Raw genomic sequence first — 15,641 nt, 5'->3', positions numbered from 1 at the left:
ATGTTGGCACCGCCACTGCGGCCCTGCCCTCCCCTTGCGACGTCATCACGAGCGGCGGCGCGGCGGGCGGCGCGGGGGCTGCCGGGAAGGGTGCGCGCGGCGCTGGCGGCGGCGGTTACCCAGCGGCCCCGGCGCGCGGGGGCAGGGCGGCGGGCGCCGTTGGGCTGCGGGAGCGTGTGTCGCTCCTCGTCTTCCTCTCCGTGTCGCTCCGCGCTCAGGCCCGGGAGGACGGACTCCCCCCTCGCCCCCTCCCACCCTCTCCGCCCCGGGCGGCGGCGGAGGAGGCGGCGGGGAGCGGCGCGGCAGCGGAAGGAGCAGGTGAGTGCGGCGGAGCGGCCGGGGGCACAGAGGGTGGGGGAGGGGAGGGCCGTGAGGGGAGGAGAGGCGGGAGTGGGCGTGGCGGGTCCCAGCGCCCCTTTACCCCGCCCTGGCCTGGGGGACCGGGGCCGACTGGGCTCGGGGGTGTTCGGCCTTCGGAGCGGAGCTGCGGGGAAGGGCGGCGCTGCAGCTCAGCACGTTGCGCGGCTGGGAGGCTCTGAGGAGAGAGGCCGGCCGGGAGAGCTGGGGGAGGCCCGCCGGCGGACGTTTGCTGGGGTGCAGTTCTGTCAGTCAGCGGCCGTGCTGGAGCCTGCCGCCCGTGTACTTGGATCTTCCCTGTTAGTCTTGTGGTTTTTGTTGTTTTTGTTGTTTTTTTTTTTTCACTTCGGTGGGGCTCTTCTCCCACTTTCTGGCAGTAAAAAAGTTTCTGCTTTATGTGCTTAGGGGAACTACTAATTTCGCTTATATACATTCACTTGTCACCATTTCTTTAGATAGCAGCTACAAGCTAACTTCCATCCCTTCCAGAACTTGTAGATTGGGCATCTTGGGTTAGTGTTATGGATGGTCTGCTTAGGCCCTCACCCTTGTCTTCTCTGCTGGATTTTCACTCCACCATTGATTTCTTGTCAGCCTTTTGTAACGCTGCTTGAAGAACAAGTTTTGACAGATAGTGGGTTAGCAACCAGGACCTTATGGCATCTTGCTCTGGTGGTGAAACACGGTACAGACAGGAGTGGACAGAATCAGCCCATTAACTGAGTGTATCTGAAAACTATAGAAGTGTGGCTATACATGGCTGTGCCCAAGATAATATGCCCAGCTTCTCAGCCTGCTTGAGTGTGATAACATGCTAATGCGGTGATCCAGTTTACAGATTGGAGATGACATGTACCCAACAAACTCGATATGAAGGTTGATTGAACTTGAATCTGTCTGCACCAGTCTACTTAGTCTGGTAAAACATCTTCTTTGAGCATGGGGACTTTGTTAGACAAGTTATAGAATACTGTATACTTTCTTTTGTCATAATAGGGCCTGATTTTTTATTTTATTTATTTACACATAGGAAGCCAACCATGATTTTATATTTGTGAAAACATAATTAGCAGTTGCTTATTACTGCAAATGGAGAAATACCAAATGTTAAATTAGAGGGATAGGTTCAAGTTAATATGGTGATGGGTTAGCAGCATGGAGTTGTTAAAGAAAACTTGAAATAATTTCTAGTTTTTTGTCAAACAGGTTTCTCTGTGAGAGTTGAAGAGTACTAGACTGACATTGCATAAATGTGCAACCAGTACTTGACTGTTTTTTAAAGTTGGTTTTGCCTTTTTTTAACATTACTTTTAGGTAGAAAACCTGTGGAGGTCCTTCAGATATCCCTATTTTATTAGTATTGTGCCATGGAAACATTAACACTGTAACCAGAAACAAAACATTTTCAGGTAGAAACTTTATTTGGAAAAGTGAGGGGCAGCACTGATATTTTCCTCTTTCCAAGGTGTTATTTAGTTGTCAACAGGTATTTATCCTAGTGTGTTATAATCGGCTTATATGTGAACTTCTGTAGGATTTTAAAATTAACATTTTGCTTATTGTTTTAAAAGATATATTATTTATCCACAGTTAGGATTTTCTTAAGTGACGTAATGCTCAGCCTGTGTGTGGCATGCAGATATGCATGCACAGACATTGACATGCTTACTAGTGATGTCTTGGACTTCTTAAAGAGATTTTATTTCCTTACAGTTTTTTGTGAACTTTGCTTTTGTTGTGTTACCTTGCAGTTTCTAGTTTTCCTGTGGAAGGAAGATTAATTTTTGTAGAGGACTGGGTTAGGTTTTTCTATTAGAAAAGCACGTGTTTCAGATGTGTTTCTTTTGATTGTGGCTTATGTAATATTATACTTCTACTGAAGAAAAATGTTAAGCATGCTTGACACCAAAATGTAGGAGTACTGATATTAAAAAAGTAGAGTTTCACTGAATATTGTGTAAATCATATCATGCTCCATTGATTTCAGTTACATGGTTAGTGCCCACTAGGTATACTCACTTTACTCAAGTCTGTCTGCATTTAAGATTTATTCACGAAGTAACATTCTGAGATATACAGGGTGTTTCAAAAAGGTGGACCCAATTTCAAAGACATAGTGGTTTCAGATTTAGTCTGTCTTTTTGAAACTCCCTGCATTTTCCTTCAAATGGTAGTATAATTGATGCCATTAACATATTCTCTCTCACCCTAGAAAAGTTACTCCATTTGAAGACTAACATAGGTGCATCTGTGTGTATGTTATGGTAGTATTAAAATATTTCTAATTTATTATTAAAGATTCGTTTAGATCTTATTTATGTATGGAAAAATTAAACTTTACAGTTGAAATCTTAGCTATAGAATTTATTTTAGGAGTGTGAAATTAATTTTGCATGATGGTAGTAAGCTGTTTCAGAAGTTGCTGACACTTCAGTACCCCTTAATGGATTTAGCAATGTCGTGTACCTGAAATGCAGAAGTACATAATTTTCTACTTAGAAACTTTTTTTTTAAAGTCATAGTAGTAATTATTTGAAATGTTGAAATATGAGTGCTCAAGACTCTGTCCACACTGATACTCAGTACTGTTTAATCCACATCAGTGTTTGATAAGGAGATGGTAGTTCAGAAACACAGGTGTTTGATGGAAAGAAAAATTGTTGCACTGGCCATCAGTGTGGGATTGATAGGAGGACTGTGATCATCAAGGATAAAGAAACGTAAGATGAAAATGTCGGAGAATTGAACAATGGATGGGAATTTTTATGGTTTATTCCATTGAAATTGTTCTTGATTCTCCATTAATGCACAGTCTGAAAAATTTAGAAATGAAACAATTTTTTCCCTCTTACAGCAAGAAAGCTTGTCAGTAATCTAAAACCGCTGCTGTGCATCTGAGATTTCAACTGCAATATTGTTTTAATACTGTCCTTATTTTTCCAACTTGGTCTTTGAAGAATTAAAATGGGAGTGACTGCATTTTCAGGTACAGTCTCTCAAATGTAGTGTTTGGCAGAGAGACAAACTGAGGAATTTTCACTGAATAATGTGTCTGGACTCTAATCCTGCAGCCTGTATAACAGCTATATTCACTTAACAGTGAAATTTAACACAGTACTGATTGCAGGACTGACACTATCCTGGTAATACGTGCATACAGAAAGTAATATGCTGTGCAGTCACAGCTTGCCATTTTTGTTTGCTTAGAATAACTTCTCATGAAATATCTCTTCTGTTAATGAAGTATCAAGTTTTAATGGCAAACTGGTGGGTATGGGTTAGAATGTAAGGACAGAATTGACAGAATGCTTCCTGAAATAGTACGCTTTTTCTTTTCTGATACCAAGTTTTTATTTTATTTAAAATAGGGAGTTTTACAGCCTTTGGAAGATCCAGGGTTGGATGATATTCTCTTAATTTCCTTATAGGAAATTATCAGACAAAATATAGGGAAGTAGGTAGCTGGAATCAAATTATGTGTTCCATTATTGTGATATTAGCTCTTTATCCCTGTCCATGTTTAAAACTATCCTTTAAGCCTAGTCATCATCACAATTTCCTATAGGAGTTAATTCCAAGAAGGTACTATTTGCTGGGTAGAAAGTAATAACAACAACAACAACAAGGTGTTTTGTCTCTGTTTCTTTGAGAATAAAAGGAGATTAAAATTGGCAGACAAAGTGGATGTAATTTTTTTTTTTTTGTATTTGTATGCAGCTATCATGTCAGTGTGTATGTACTTATGTATTATAAGCACTCATTTTATCTGTCCTTCGTGCGTTGAACCCTCTCCCTATGCCGTTGCCAGTGCCGTTCTTCTAACCCTTTTTATTTCAGGTATGACTCTTTTTACCGTAAATACTTGAATCAAATTCCGTATTTGGTATATGATTGTCTTACTAAAATGCTTTTGTATATGTCAGTCATTTTTTATCCTCTATTAAAGGGTGTAGCTGCATGAAACCTTACAAATTCAGTGGGTTTTTTTTGCTGAAATACAGTGGGAAACAATCCTGAAATGGAAGGGTGCTCAGCTAGGTGAGATGTGGTATTGTTTTGCTTTCTAACTTTAATGATTTGTCCTGTCAGACTTTATAACTACTGCTGCACATTGAGCTGTCCACAATGACTCCTAATTATTTTTCTTGGAAGACTGGACTAATTTGAACTCATCAAGTATTTAGATAAAATCATTTCTCCTTGTGTGCATTACATTGTATTTATTTGCATTTCATCTGCTGTTGTATTACTCAATTTTCTAACTCAATTAGATCTTTCTGGAAATCTCTATTATTCACAGTTTTTACTAACCCAAATAATTTCCTACTACTGGCAAATTCTACTGTTTCACTGTTTGCTTCCACTAATTGATGTTAACCATTGTTTTTAATGTCTGGTGTGCATCACATGGTTAACTTTTACCCCCTCAAGCATCTTGGTTCATGTCTTGGTTATCTGAACCTTACTTGTGAATAAAATTCTTCAGATAATCAAAGGCTTGGAGAAGTAGTCGCTAGAACTGAGAAATCTCTCAAGTATGCAGTGTAAGCTTTCTTTGTTTCTCTTGCTTATAAAGAGCTAAAATGCTTAGCAAGAGCTTCAGCACAGGGTTTTTGTTTGTAGAAAGTGTACAAGTGTCAGTCTTTTAGGGAGGTCTTGTCGTTGAAGTAACCATAGGATTCAGATAATGGAAGTTTCATTAAAGTACATGAGAATAGCAGGTATTATCAAGTGTCAAGTGTAAAATGTAAGTTACAGTAGTATTACATTTTATGTATGTTTGCCCACATTTATACATTATACTTTTTTTCTGTAGAATGAAACCTTACAATCTGAATGCTATGGGAACATATTGCTGGTCAGATCAGTGAAAATTTGTATTGATCCAATCTGGTGAGGGTTAGTTGAAATTTGTATTATTCTGACTCTGTGGATGAGGTTTGCATGATTTGTAACTTTGTGTGTGAGAAACTGCCTGAAGTGTGTGTGCTCTAAACACAGTGACATGCGGATAGGACTAGAAGAGACAGCAGAAGGGTAGGAGATTAGTGTTTGGCTAATCGTGTTATACTGACTAAGGAGCTATAGAATGGTGACACTTTGCAGTACAACAAAGAGGTGGTTTTTGAGCTGTGTATAAATTGTCCATCATCTGACAGATTTTTCTGAATTGATTTTATTTCTGTGTAGAACAAGTAGCACTTAAAGAATGGACAGTAATTTTTGGAGCTCATTTTGCTTTTTTTCTACAACCTTTCTCAGTGTTCTATATATATATATATATTTATTTTTTTTTAAATATATATATATAGCTTTCTTTCTATATCCAATAACTCCCTCCTTTCTCAGGTAAGGTGAATTGTGACTTCTTATTTATCAAACTTATGCTATATTTGCTTCAAAATCTGTTTTTCCTAATGAAAAGGAGTTATTCTAGAGAAGCTTAAGAAGTGTATCACTATTGTGGTGTGGGTTGTTTTGTTTTGTTGTTTGTTTTTTCCTAAACTCAGATGGTTCCAAATAGTTGTAGAACACAAATCAGAAACAAACATAGACTGTGGATGATATCAAGGTGGTTTTCAATAGGTTGTGACACAAAACAAAGAGGGGGGAAAATTGACGTCTTGATTTTGGAGTTTCTGAAAATGGGAGTCATTTGTAGTGGTCAGAACCTGGGAGGCTGGTGTAGTAACATTAAAGGTTCTTTTCACTTGAGGTCACTTGAGTTGAGGCACAAAAAAAACATGAAGAAGAAATGCATTTATTCTGTGTGGTGTTTGCTACCTAAATGAATAACATGTCATAGGACCTTTCCCGAAAAGGAGCTGAAGAATCCAAACCAAGTCATAAAGTAAAACAAAAAGTTGTCATTACTGGTGTTCAGCTGACTAGTTCAAATCAGAGGCATTCTTTGCTATTAGATACATTTCACTCATTTATGACTACTTTTTATTTCTTCATCACCTCTACAGCAATTCTTACAACCTATATCATATTGTTTTGTTCATGTGAGTTCAGTGTCAATAGCCCCAGACTGAAGGATTTTACAGTTTTGCTTTTTTTTTTGGTTGAAGTAGTACAAAATGTCAAAAATTAGAAGGAAGGTCACAGTGGAAAATACCAAGACCATATCTGATAGCACATCCCGAAGACCCAGTGTGTTTGAAAGGCTTGGACCCAGCACTGGAAGTACTGCAGAGGTGAGTTGTAAAAGTGTTCTTCTTTTTCTCCCCACCCCAGTATCTTCTTTTCCAGGATTTAGGTGGTGGGAAAGAGTAGCTCACAACTACCAGATACTCAGATGTCACTAATGTTAGTGAAAGTGAAAAGAACTTAACATTTGGATGTTCAACATACTAATACTAGAATTTTCAAATAACGTGTGTTGTCCCAGCTTCTGGAGAGGAGCAGTAGTATTGTACATATTAATAGTATTTCCACCAACCTAAGTTTTTCTCTGCCAGACCTGATGCTCACTGTTGATTTTTTTTTTTTTTAATAAGTTATATTACTGATGGACAAAAAGTACAGATATATGGGAGATAATGTGGAGTCATTTGTTTGTTCTGCCACACTCACACCAATGGTATTTCCAGAAATGAGTGTGAAATTCACCCAGTAATGTCTGTCTCTTAGACACAGTGCCGTAACTGGCTGAAGACTGGCAACTGCCTCTATGGGAACACATGTAGATTCGTACATGGCCCTTCACCACGAGGTAAAGGCTATAGCAGCAGTTATAGAAGGTAAATCAAGAACTCACTTTGAATTCTTCACATGCTGTAGGAAAATAGCTTTTTCAACTGTCTTCTGTTGTGTTTTTTTAAATTTTTTTTAAAGTGAAATGCTGTGGTGTGCCTAATGGTATGCTTTATTGGTAACCAATTGCATTGTGAAGCTGTTTAAAGAATTAATCTGGCAATTTGCAGTGGGTTTTCCCAGGATTTTTGTGTGTATATAGCTTTAAAAGATGAATGCTGGATGTGGATTAACTTCTTATATTACTTGAAATGGGTTGACATACCTTAAAACTTTTTTTTTTTTTTTTTTGCATAGTGTCACTGCAGCTTCTGATATGCCTTTCTATCCTTTACTAAAATGCTGTTTTGCAACTACTTACAGCAGTACTCACATACTTGCAGTCCTTCTGCCTTTGCTATAGTTTGATGAATGTCTCTCCATTCTCTCCTGTTGTAAGAAAACACTTCTTTTCAAAACGTAGTTTTGTGACTATCTGTCAGATGTAGAACAGATATCCTGTATCATAGGAAGAGATCCAAAAAGTTTCTTCATTTTTCATAAGATATTTTTTATTGTCTTCCTGTTCTTATATTACTGTAATTTAAAATTGCAGTTTTTTGACTGTGGTTTGTGTGACATAATACCTTACTTAACTGGAACTAAATGTGGCAGTAAGTTTGTAATATTCTTCCTATAAAGGACAAAAAGATAGTAGAGTTTTAGTATAGTACCTGTTTGTATGAAGACTTCACATTTTACAAACAACTGTACTTCATAATGCTACAGTAATGACAGTGGTACTTCTAGATTATGGATGGGCACACTGAAGCATCAAAGTAAAAAGTAACAAGAGGAAGGTGGCCATGAGGTTAGGGTTCTGTTTCTGATTCTTTTTCCTGTTCCTGTGGCATAATCTCAGGATGATCTTGACTTTGCTTGTTGGATCTTCCATTGCTTCTAAGATGGTAGCAGCTGGGATACAAAATATGTCACTGAGCTTAATATTTCTTTCAGTGCATAAAGATTTTACTCTGTTTTGTACTGAATATTCCAAATGGGGAAAAAAGAGTGATTTACTGGTGGAGATTAAATTTAAAAACGTTTAGAATGTCACTTTCTCCTTGATTTCAGTGTTTGGAACACTCAGTGCACAGTTCTGTTTGGTCATTTGAAGAAAAGTCACATTTCTTTTAATGACCTAAGCTTTGTTTCTGCTTCACTGTCACCACTGACATTTAAGAATAATGTTGATTTACTACTTCTTATTGCTGTTTTTTACTAGCACTATATGAAAAAGTCAAAGGACAGATTTTGCTGTATATTTGTCTGATACATTCAGCATTTAATAAAGGTGTTCTTAAAACTGAAAAGGGGGAGGAGGCCCCTACCTACCCACCCCCCCACACACATGCCAAAACAGACAAATAAAAAAAAAAAGCATACTAGTTTTCAGAAGTTTCTAGTGATAGCTCTTGGCCAGGTACAGAAAAACCTGCTTTATATACATAACGAAATGTTGGCATTTTCATGCCATTTAACATTACAGAGATTTTTACAAATGTTATTCAAGTATTTTGAATGCAATTTTAATTGGTTTCTTGCAAGCTCAGCTAATGCTACTTCTGCATCAGTTCAGTTCAAGCAGTATTCTTGTTAAATTACCTGGGACAACATAATGGCGATTTATGTATGTGTGTTCAGTCAGGCCTGCTGGTGAAGTCTTTTGTCTGCTTTGCAAGAGGTTTGGAAGGACAAAGCATGTCTTATTGCCTTTCTCTATTGACCTTCCAATTTCATACCTCTCTTAAATAAATCTGATTTTTAATGGTTTTGTCTGACCATGATGCCTCCCATAGTTCAGAACATTGACAGACAGAAGGAAAACATGACTCTAAGGTATGAAAAAAGACTCTTAAATCTAGTTTTGTTATAACTCCATCTCAGTATTAATGCTACCTCTCCTAGCATTTCGTTCTTGTTGTTATAAAAATAAAACCTAGATTTTTTTAATATAAAAAGCTATCCTGATGAGGATATTAAGAATTCAGTAACAGACCTGGTAGTCTTCCGGGCATATAAAGTAAGGAAAAGCTAACAAGGGAAGAGCTGTGTGTAAATATTGCTGTCCCACAAGGAATTTTGCTCTCTTGATTGTTGGTTGGTTGCTTGGCATCGTCCTGCTGGTTCTCTTATACTATCGTCAGGATCTGTGCCATTGTAGTGTCCCTCTCTTAGCCTATCTGATCCTCTTTGTTCTGGATCATTACACTGGGTTTAAAAAAGTAATCAAACCAGAAGTAATATTAGGTAAGAATGTATACATTTTGCAAGGTGCAAATATTGTTGTATGGGAAAGTGAAACACTGGACAATGTTTCATGAGCATTCAGTTATAATATGTACATTGTACACTGATTGTCATCTGCCTATACATGTACATGTGCACACACATACAAACAGATATTCTCAGGTGTGTTGTAACGTGTGTCTGTTGTTAGGGAGTTGTTCCTGAAAGAGGTACAGAAGCAAATGGAGGTCCTGTTGTGAATGTTCATTTCTTATCAAAGCTACTGAATATGGAGAACTGAACTGTTGCAGGAACTGCACTGCTTAAAATTTGAAATTACAAAATTGTACATTTTAAGCCTTATTTAAAGGATGTCCCCAGCACAAAATATGAAGTCATTAAAGAGAAATCTTTTGTTGAGTAGTTTTCTTCTTTCAGTATACAGAGATAATGCTGTGGAGCCTTTTGTGTGAAAGGTTCTACCTGTTTCATAGTAGCCACATCATCTTAAATCACAGAAGTAAAATTGTAGTTATCTATTGAAATTCAGCACTGTGCATTACATGGAATAACCAAAGGTCCCTTTTGGAGGGAGGCGGCGGGAAAATTTATGTAGAAAAGAAGCCATTGTGTAAAAACTAAAATTGTGGTACACCTGAAAGAAAAATCAGCTAGGAGGCCAGCTTGTTTTAATGTTCATTAAGCTAAAGTATCTGAAAGCAGTCATCGCTTCCTGAACAATCATTTCTGAAAATTTGATAGTTTTTTAAATCTTATTGTGTTAGACTTTTTGGGGGGTTATGATCTTGTCATTTTTTGCGGGGAGCAGTAGGATGGCTACCACAATTTTGGTGTAGCTATAAAGTGTTATAAAGCTGAAAATATAACCTCAAAACCAGACATAAAACTGTCAACAAGCCCCAACTCTGAAGCTATAGCTTTTTTCATTTCTGTGATTTCTTGATAGCTTCAGTAATATTTAAGTAGATTTGAACAACATTTTAACAAAATTAGTTTTTTCTTCCCCTCCAAACTGAAAAAGGCACCAGTTGAGGGTGAAATGGTTTAAATGTTTTTTCACTCCAGCATATAACGTTAAAAAAAACTAAAGTATTGAAATATCAAGTGTCTATCTAGAATGTACATGAAAATTCTCTTGCTCTCTCCTTCAGCTACTGTTTGTTGTTTTTTTTTTTTTTCTGGAATTTCTTCTCTTGAAGACCAATGTTACCAGTACATTATCTGTGACTTCTTTGCCTTTCAAATTATTTTTCACTTTCACAAGTCCAAATCTTTTGTGGCATAGCTGAAGTATTATTAAAAATTAAGGTGTTGAATTGCCACTCCAGTGTTCAAAGATGGTTTATTTGTTGAGGTAGATGATAGCTGGAATGCTTCAGACTGTTTTGGTAATGCAAAGGAATTACCTTTCTAAGATGGGAGGAGGGGGGAAAAAACATACCTTGAATCTTAACCTTTGCTAAAGCCACAGACTTTAAAGAAGGTATAATAATGCACACACAGAAGATAACATCCAGCATACAAATAAGTTACATGATCCTTCTTAGTGCTGAAAGAAGCAGCGTGTTTCTGTTTTGTACCTTTCCTCTGATCTAGAGTGACTCGTACTTACAACTTCATGGGGAATTAAATGCATTTAAAAATGAGAGCAGTCATTGGTCTTTTTCTCCTTGGATCCTAAGACACTTTATGACACAGTTTAAATAATTAAATATAGATAACATTGCAAAAGAGGAAGTGAAAACTAATTACTGTTTTTCAAGTATGCACAGGTTCAAAATGAAATCATATTAATTAGATTTTTTTTGTGTATGCATAATTTGTGAGAGACAGTTTACCCTTCGTGTATGATGTGACAGAGAATGTAAGAAACAATACTTTCTAAATGGAAACCCTAATTCAGTCTGAAAAACAGAACAAATGTAAATTTAATTATTCAAATATTATATGTAACTCAACTAAGGCAGCATCAGTATCTCCTTGTGATTTGTTAGTGTAGGCTGATAGGAACATATACAGTAGTTTCATACAATCCTTTCACAGAAGAGTCTGTAATTATGGCTAACAGCTGTCACAGAAGTACCAAACTCCATATCAAGCCAGATTTGTATGAAGAGAAAAATCTGTCTTCTTGAACTGAAAGATCGTTTGAAGCAGCTTCTACATCCCCTTTCCTTAAGAACTTGTTTAAATCTGAGGGTTGTTATCTTTTAACCTGTAAGAGAGAAATGAACTTGTGAATCCATACTAAGAGGGGGCAAAATTATACAGATGTCTTGTAATAGTATAGGATGTTCCCCCTCCTTTCCTATATGACATTAATGCCTTTTATAGAAAATATACCTTAAAGTTGCATGACTAGTAGAGTTCATACAATATTTTGAAGTTAAATAATGAAATAACTATGTTATTGCAAGATAGAAAATGGAGGAGGCCTCCAAGAGTGAATTTCTAGTGCATGGTCTTGCAACAGTGTGTTTTTTGTGTGGCAGTCTCACCAAGGTAGGGGAGTATGACACCTAGGTCAGGTTATCTCCACTTGCAGACTTCATCTGTATTCAGAGTTGTGCTTCTTACTAGTCTACAGTAGTTTGACTCTGCATTACTTATATATTCTTTACATATGTACTAAAAAAATAAGAAATATGTATATTAAATGCAGCTTAGAATATGGAAAAGGCTCAGGATATCTTGAAAGACTTGGTAGGAGTGATTGTGAAACACATTTGTATGATGATCACAAAAAGTTGATTTGTTCTCAGTAGGGTCACCTGAAGGTGATCTATAGTTGTAACTGAGTCACACCATACATACACATCATTTTTCTTCTTAGAGTCAAGTCTTCCTTGATGTTCTGAAAGAGTTTGTTTTTAGAATGCTTAAGCTCATTAGAACTGAATATTTATTTTTATTCATTCATTTAATTTCTGGGTGGGAGGTTGAGATGTTTTTGTATATACTAAAAAACAAAACAAACCAAAACTAAAGGCAGATTTTTATTCCTTGAAAAACAGTCGTATAGAACTGCTTATATAATGTTTCTGTATCATACAGGTCACCAGAAAGACCGACTGGAGATCTTCGGGAAAGAATGAAGAATAAACGTCAAGATGTTGAGGCAGAGCCACAAAAACGAAGTACAGAGGAATCATCCTCTCCTGTTAGGGTAAGAATGGAGTTTGCAGGACTCCAGAATCCTTCAGTAGCAATTGGGCAGTGTGTCCTAGAAACCTGATCATGGTGACTTGTAATATTTAAAATGTCTTAATGACTTGATCATTTTGTATGTAGCATGTGGCAAAATTTCATTGTGAAGTGTCTTAACAATTATTATATTTTGCAGCAATTTCTGATCTTTTAGTCCACAAAGTTTTTTTTATAAATTTCACAGACTAAAATATGTTATGAGTACTGATAAACGTGTTTAATAATAGTGCAGACTCTTTGATTATTACAAAGGAAGTGTATTAACTATTGTTCCAATCATCCACTGTTTTTCCCCTGACACTTACTCATATCCATTGTTCACATGCACCCTGACTTCAATTGTTCATCCCAAATTTGATTTTTACTGTTGTGCTGGTTCATTTCACCTTCTTCCTCATACTCATCAGCCATCCCAACTGCTCACTTACAGATTATGCAAAAGATTAATTCATTATCGTTCTCATTTTCTAAGCATCTTTCTGCAACCTCGAACCCCTCAAATATCAGAAATTAACTCATTCTAAAATTGTGTTATCTGTTCCTGCACTGATGTTACAAATAGGGACAGAGTTGGTAGTGTGACCCTATACCTCTGTAACAATAGCACCGGTGTATTCCTGCATCATGTTTTTTAAGACAGTCTTCATATGAATAATGATTAAAAGTTTTTATTTGTGAAAAATCAGTTTTGCTTCTGCAGGTTATTAACAGCATTCCTTTTTTTTTTTCCCCCGTCTCGGGTTTGTTCCTACTTACTGTATAAAATGAATTTTTATGTCAGGTGTAAAGAAATCAACAGCAGCTGCTATAATTAAATTAACAGAATGGCTTATCTTCCAATCATGTTTTCAGTTGCTGTTAATTAGTATAAACTTTCACTCTTTTTACTCTTTTACTTAAATGTGTTTCTTTTATTTTCTAATAGTTTGAATAAACTGTTCAGTTATTGAGTACATGGTTGGTGGGAAAAGTGTTTTTTTCCAACCGTCATTAAAAATTTACCGTAACTTCTTGTCTCCTGGTACAATTCTAATTTTGATGTAATTCTTACTTTCAATTAGTTAACCCTGCTTTTTATAGTGTTCTATGAATGTACCAATAAAATACTTTTAAACAGCTAAAGCCCAAGTAAAGGTGAACTGGAAGCAATAATTAAAAAGGATTGGAGAATTAGTGGGTCTGTTAAAGTACCAAAGGATTATTTACAGGATAAACACACTGCAGAGGAAAAATTACTCTGCTTCAGTCTCATAAAACAGAAGGCTGAGGAAACCACTGAGCTTTTGTATTAGTTGCATGGAGGCAACTCTCAAAATGTGGTATATGGAAAGAAAATATTCTAGAACAAATAGATGAAGAGGGGGTGTCGTCAAGAATTGCATCACAAAGAAGCGGGATATCTGGAAGGACAGAAGACTGAAGTGACTGAACTGCTAACAAAAATCTTGTTCCATCATTAGAGCTGCTATTATGTTGGAGATCGAATATCTGACTTTTCCATCTCTTATTAAAGCTTTTGGCATAACAGTAGCTGGATAAGCAGCATTAATTTTGTTTTGATATAACGCAAGGTAGCTTGTGCCATAAAAAGTTTCATAACTGTGTTTTTTGTGTGTTATTTTAAAAAAAAAAAAAAAAAAAAAAAAGCAACACTATTCCTGCAGACAATATTTGTGCTTCACCAGGCTGCCAGCCTGGAAAAATGGAGAGTAGTGGCAAAGAGAACTATCTGATACAGGTGAAACTTTAAATAGCTTCTTTTGAAACAAGGCTTTTGAGGCACAGAGACAGTCAAAGAATAGCAAGTCTAATGTTCTCAGATTTAGAAGCCAGCTAAGGGGAAATTTTCAGATTGATTTCAAAAGATCAAATTACAGATGATGCTATAGTGCTTCATCAAAAGAGTTATAACTTTTTAAGAATGTGGGAAAAAATGTTGGGCATCCCAAATATCAAACTTTCCAGAAGATATGAAAACAGTAGTTGAGGTTACTGAAGTCTGAGAAGTACAACAGGGATTGGGGAAAGTTTTTGGCTGTACAATGACGGATGAAACTTGGTGTTGACAAGTGAAAGGTAATGCACAGTGAAGAAAGTATTTGAAACAAATAATGAACAATTATTGTCAAAGTAACTGAAATCATCCAGTAGAAAAATAAGTTATTGTGGACAGCTCAATGAAACCATCTGTTCAAAGTGCAGTCACAGTTGCAGAAACAAATGCTCAGATATATAAAAATGGAATAGAAAATTATTGATATCATGCTGTAGAAATCCATGGTCCAGTTTTATTTGAAATACTGTTTGGTTGTGATCACCTGTATGCAAGAAAATACAGTCAAAAGGTCTTTTTGAAGTGGGCAAGGAGGTGAGGAGGAGACTGGAGAAAAGAAAGGATATGTGGCGAATGCATGTAATGTGTGGTTGAGAGAATGCAAATTAGATGCGTCATATTCATACTTTATCCCAGTAGAGAGAGTGTCAAACTTGAAAATAACAAAGGGAAATGCTGTTTATGTTCTATATGACCATTTTACCTGATTTCCAGAAGATACAGTCAAAAACCTGAACAGGTTCCACAAAAGTCTGAGGCGGTATAACTAATGTCAAATCTTTCTGGAATAGATTGCTTGTTCTTTGGAGATGTAAGATAACTAGTACAACCTGGATATATTTAGGAAGAAACTTCCTATATGGACAGCTTATACACTATATCCCTTATTCTTCCTTCATGTCTTGTACTGTTATTTTCAGAGACAATATGCTGCGTTTCATGAACAACTACATTGAACTCGGTTGTTTCTGTGTTTCTCAGATTTGTGTTCAGAATTATTTCAGCACTGGATGTTAGTGTATCAGTTATTATACAAATAATTAGATAAGGTTCCTTCCATTATTGTGTTTAGTTAGAAATTTTTATCTTGATTTTTTTTTTTTTCTCCCATATTATGAGGAGACAGTTACTTTGTAGTATTTGTAGTATTACCTAGAGTACTATCTGGGAGGTGTGTGTGATTTGGGAGAAGTAG

At 36.7% G+C, this 15,641-nt stretch overlaps 1 protein-coding gene across 1 annotated transcript in view; it reads left to right on the top strand.

Moving 5' to 3' along the window:
• ZC3H13 (zinc finger CCCH-type containing 13) overlaps positions 1-15,641 on the top strand; it is a gene marked incomplete at its 5' end in the record, with an annotated part of 49,515 nt that continues 33,874 nt past the window's right edge. Inside the window, 4 exons of the mRNA XM_082043240.1 lie at positions 1-318; positions 6,435-6,557; positions 6,994-7,103; positions 12,460-12,571. Of these exons, the coding sequence (XP_081899366.1) occupies positions 1-318; positions 6,435-6,557; positions 6,994-7,103; positions 12,460-12,571 (663 nt within the window). The remainder of the gene's footprint in view (positions 319-6,434; positions 6,558-6,993; positions 7,104-12,459; positions 12,572-15,641) is intronic.

This window comes from Streptopelia decaocto (genome assembly GCF_964273445.1).
Source record: "Streptopelia decaocto genome assembly, chromosome: 1".
In the NCBI taxonomy this organism is placed as follows: Eukaryota; Metazoa; Chordata; class Aves; order Columbiformes; family Columbidae; genus Streptopelia; species Streptopelia decaocto.
This window is presented reverse-complemented; position numbering and strand designations above follow the sequence as displayed.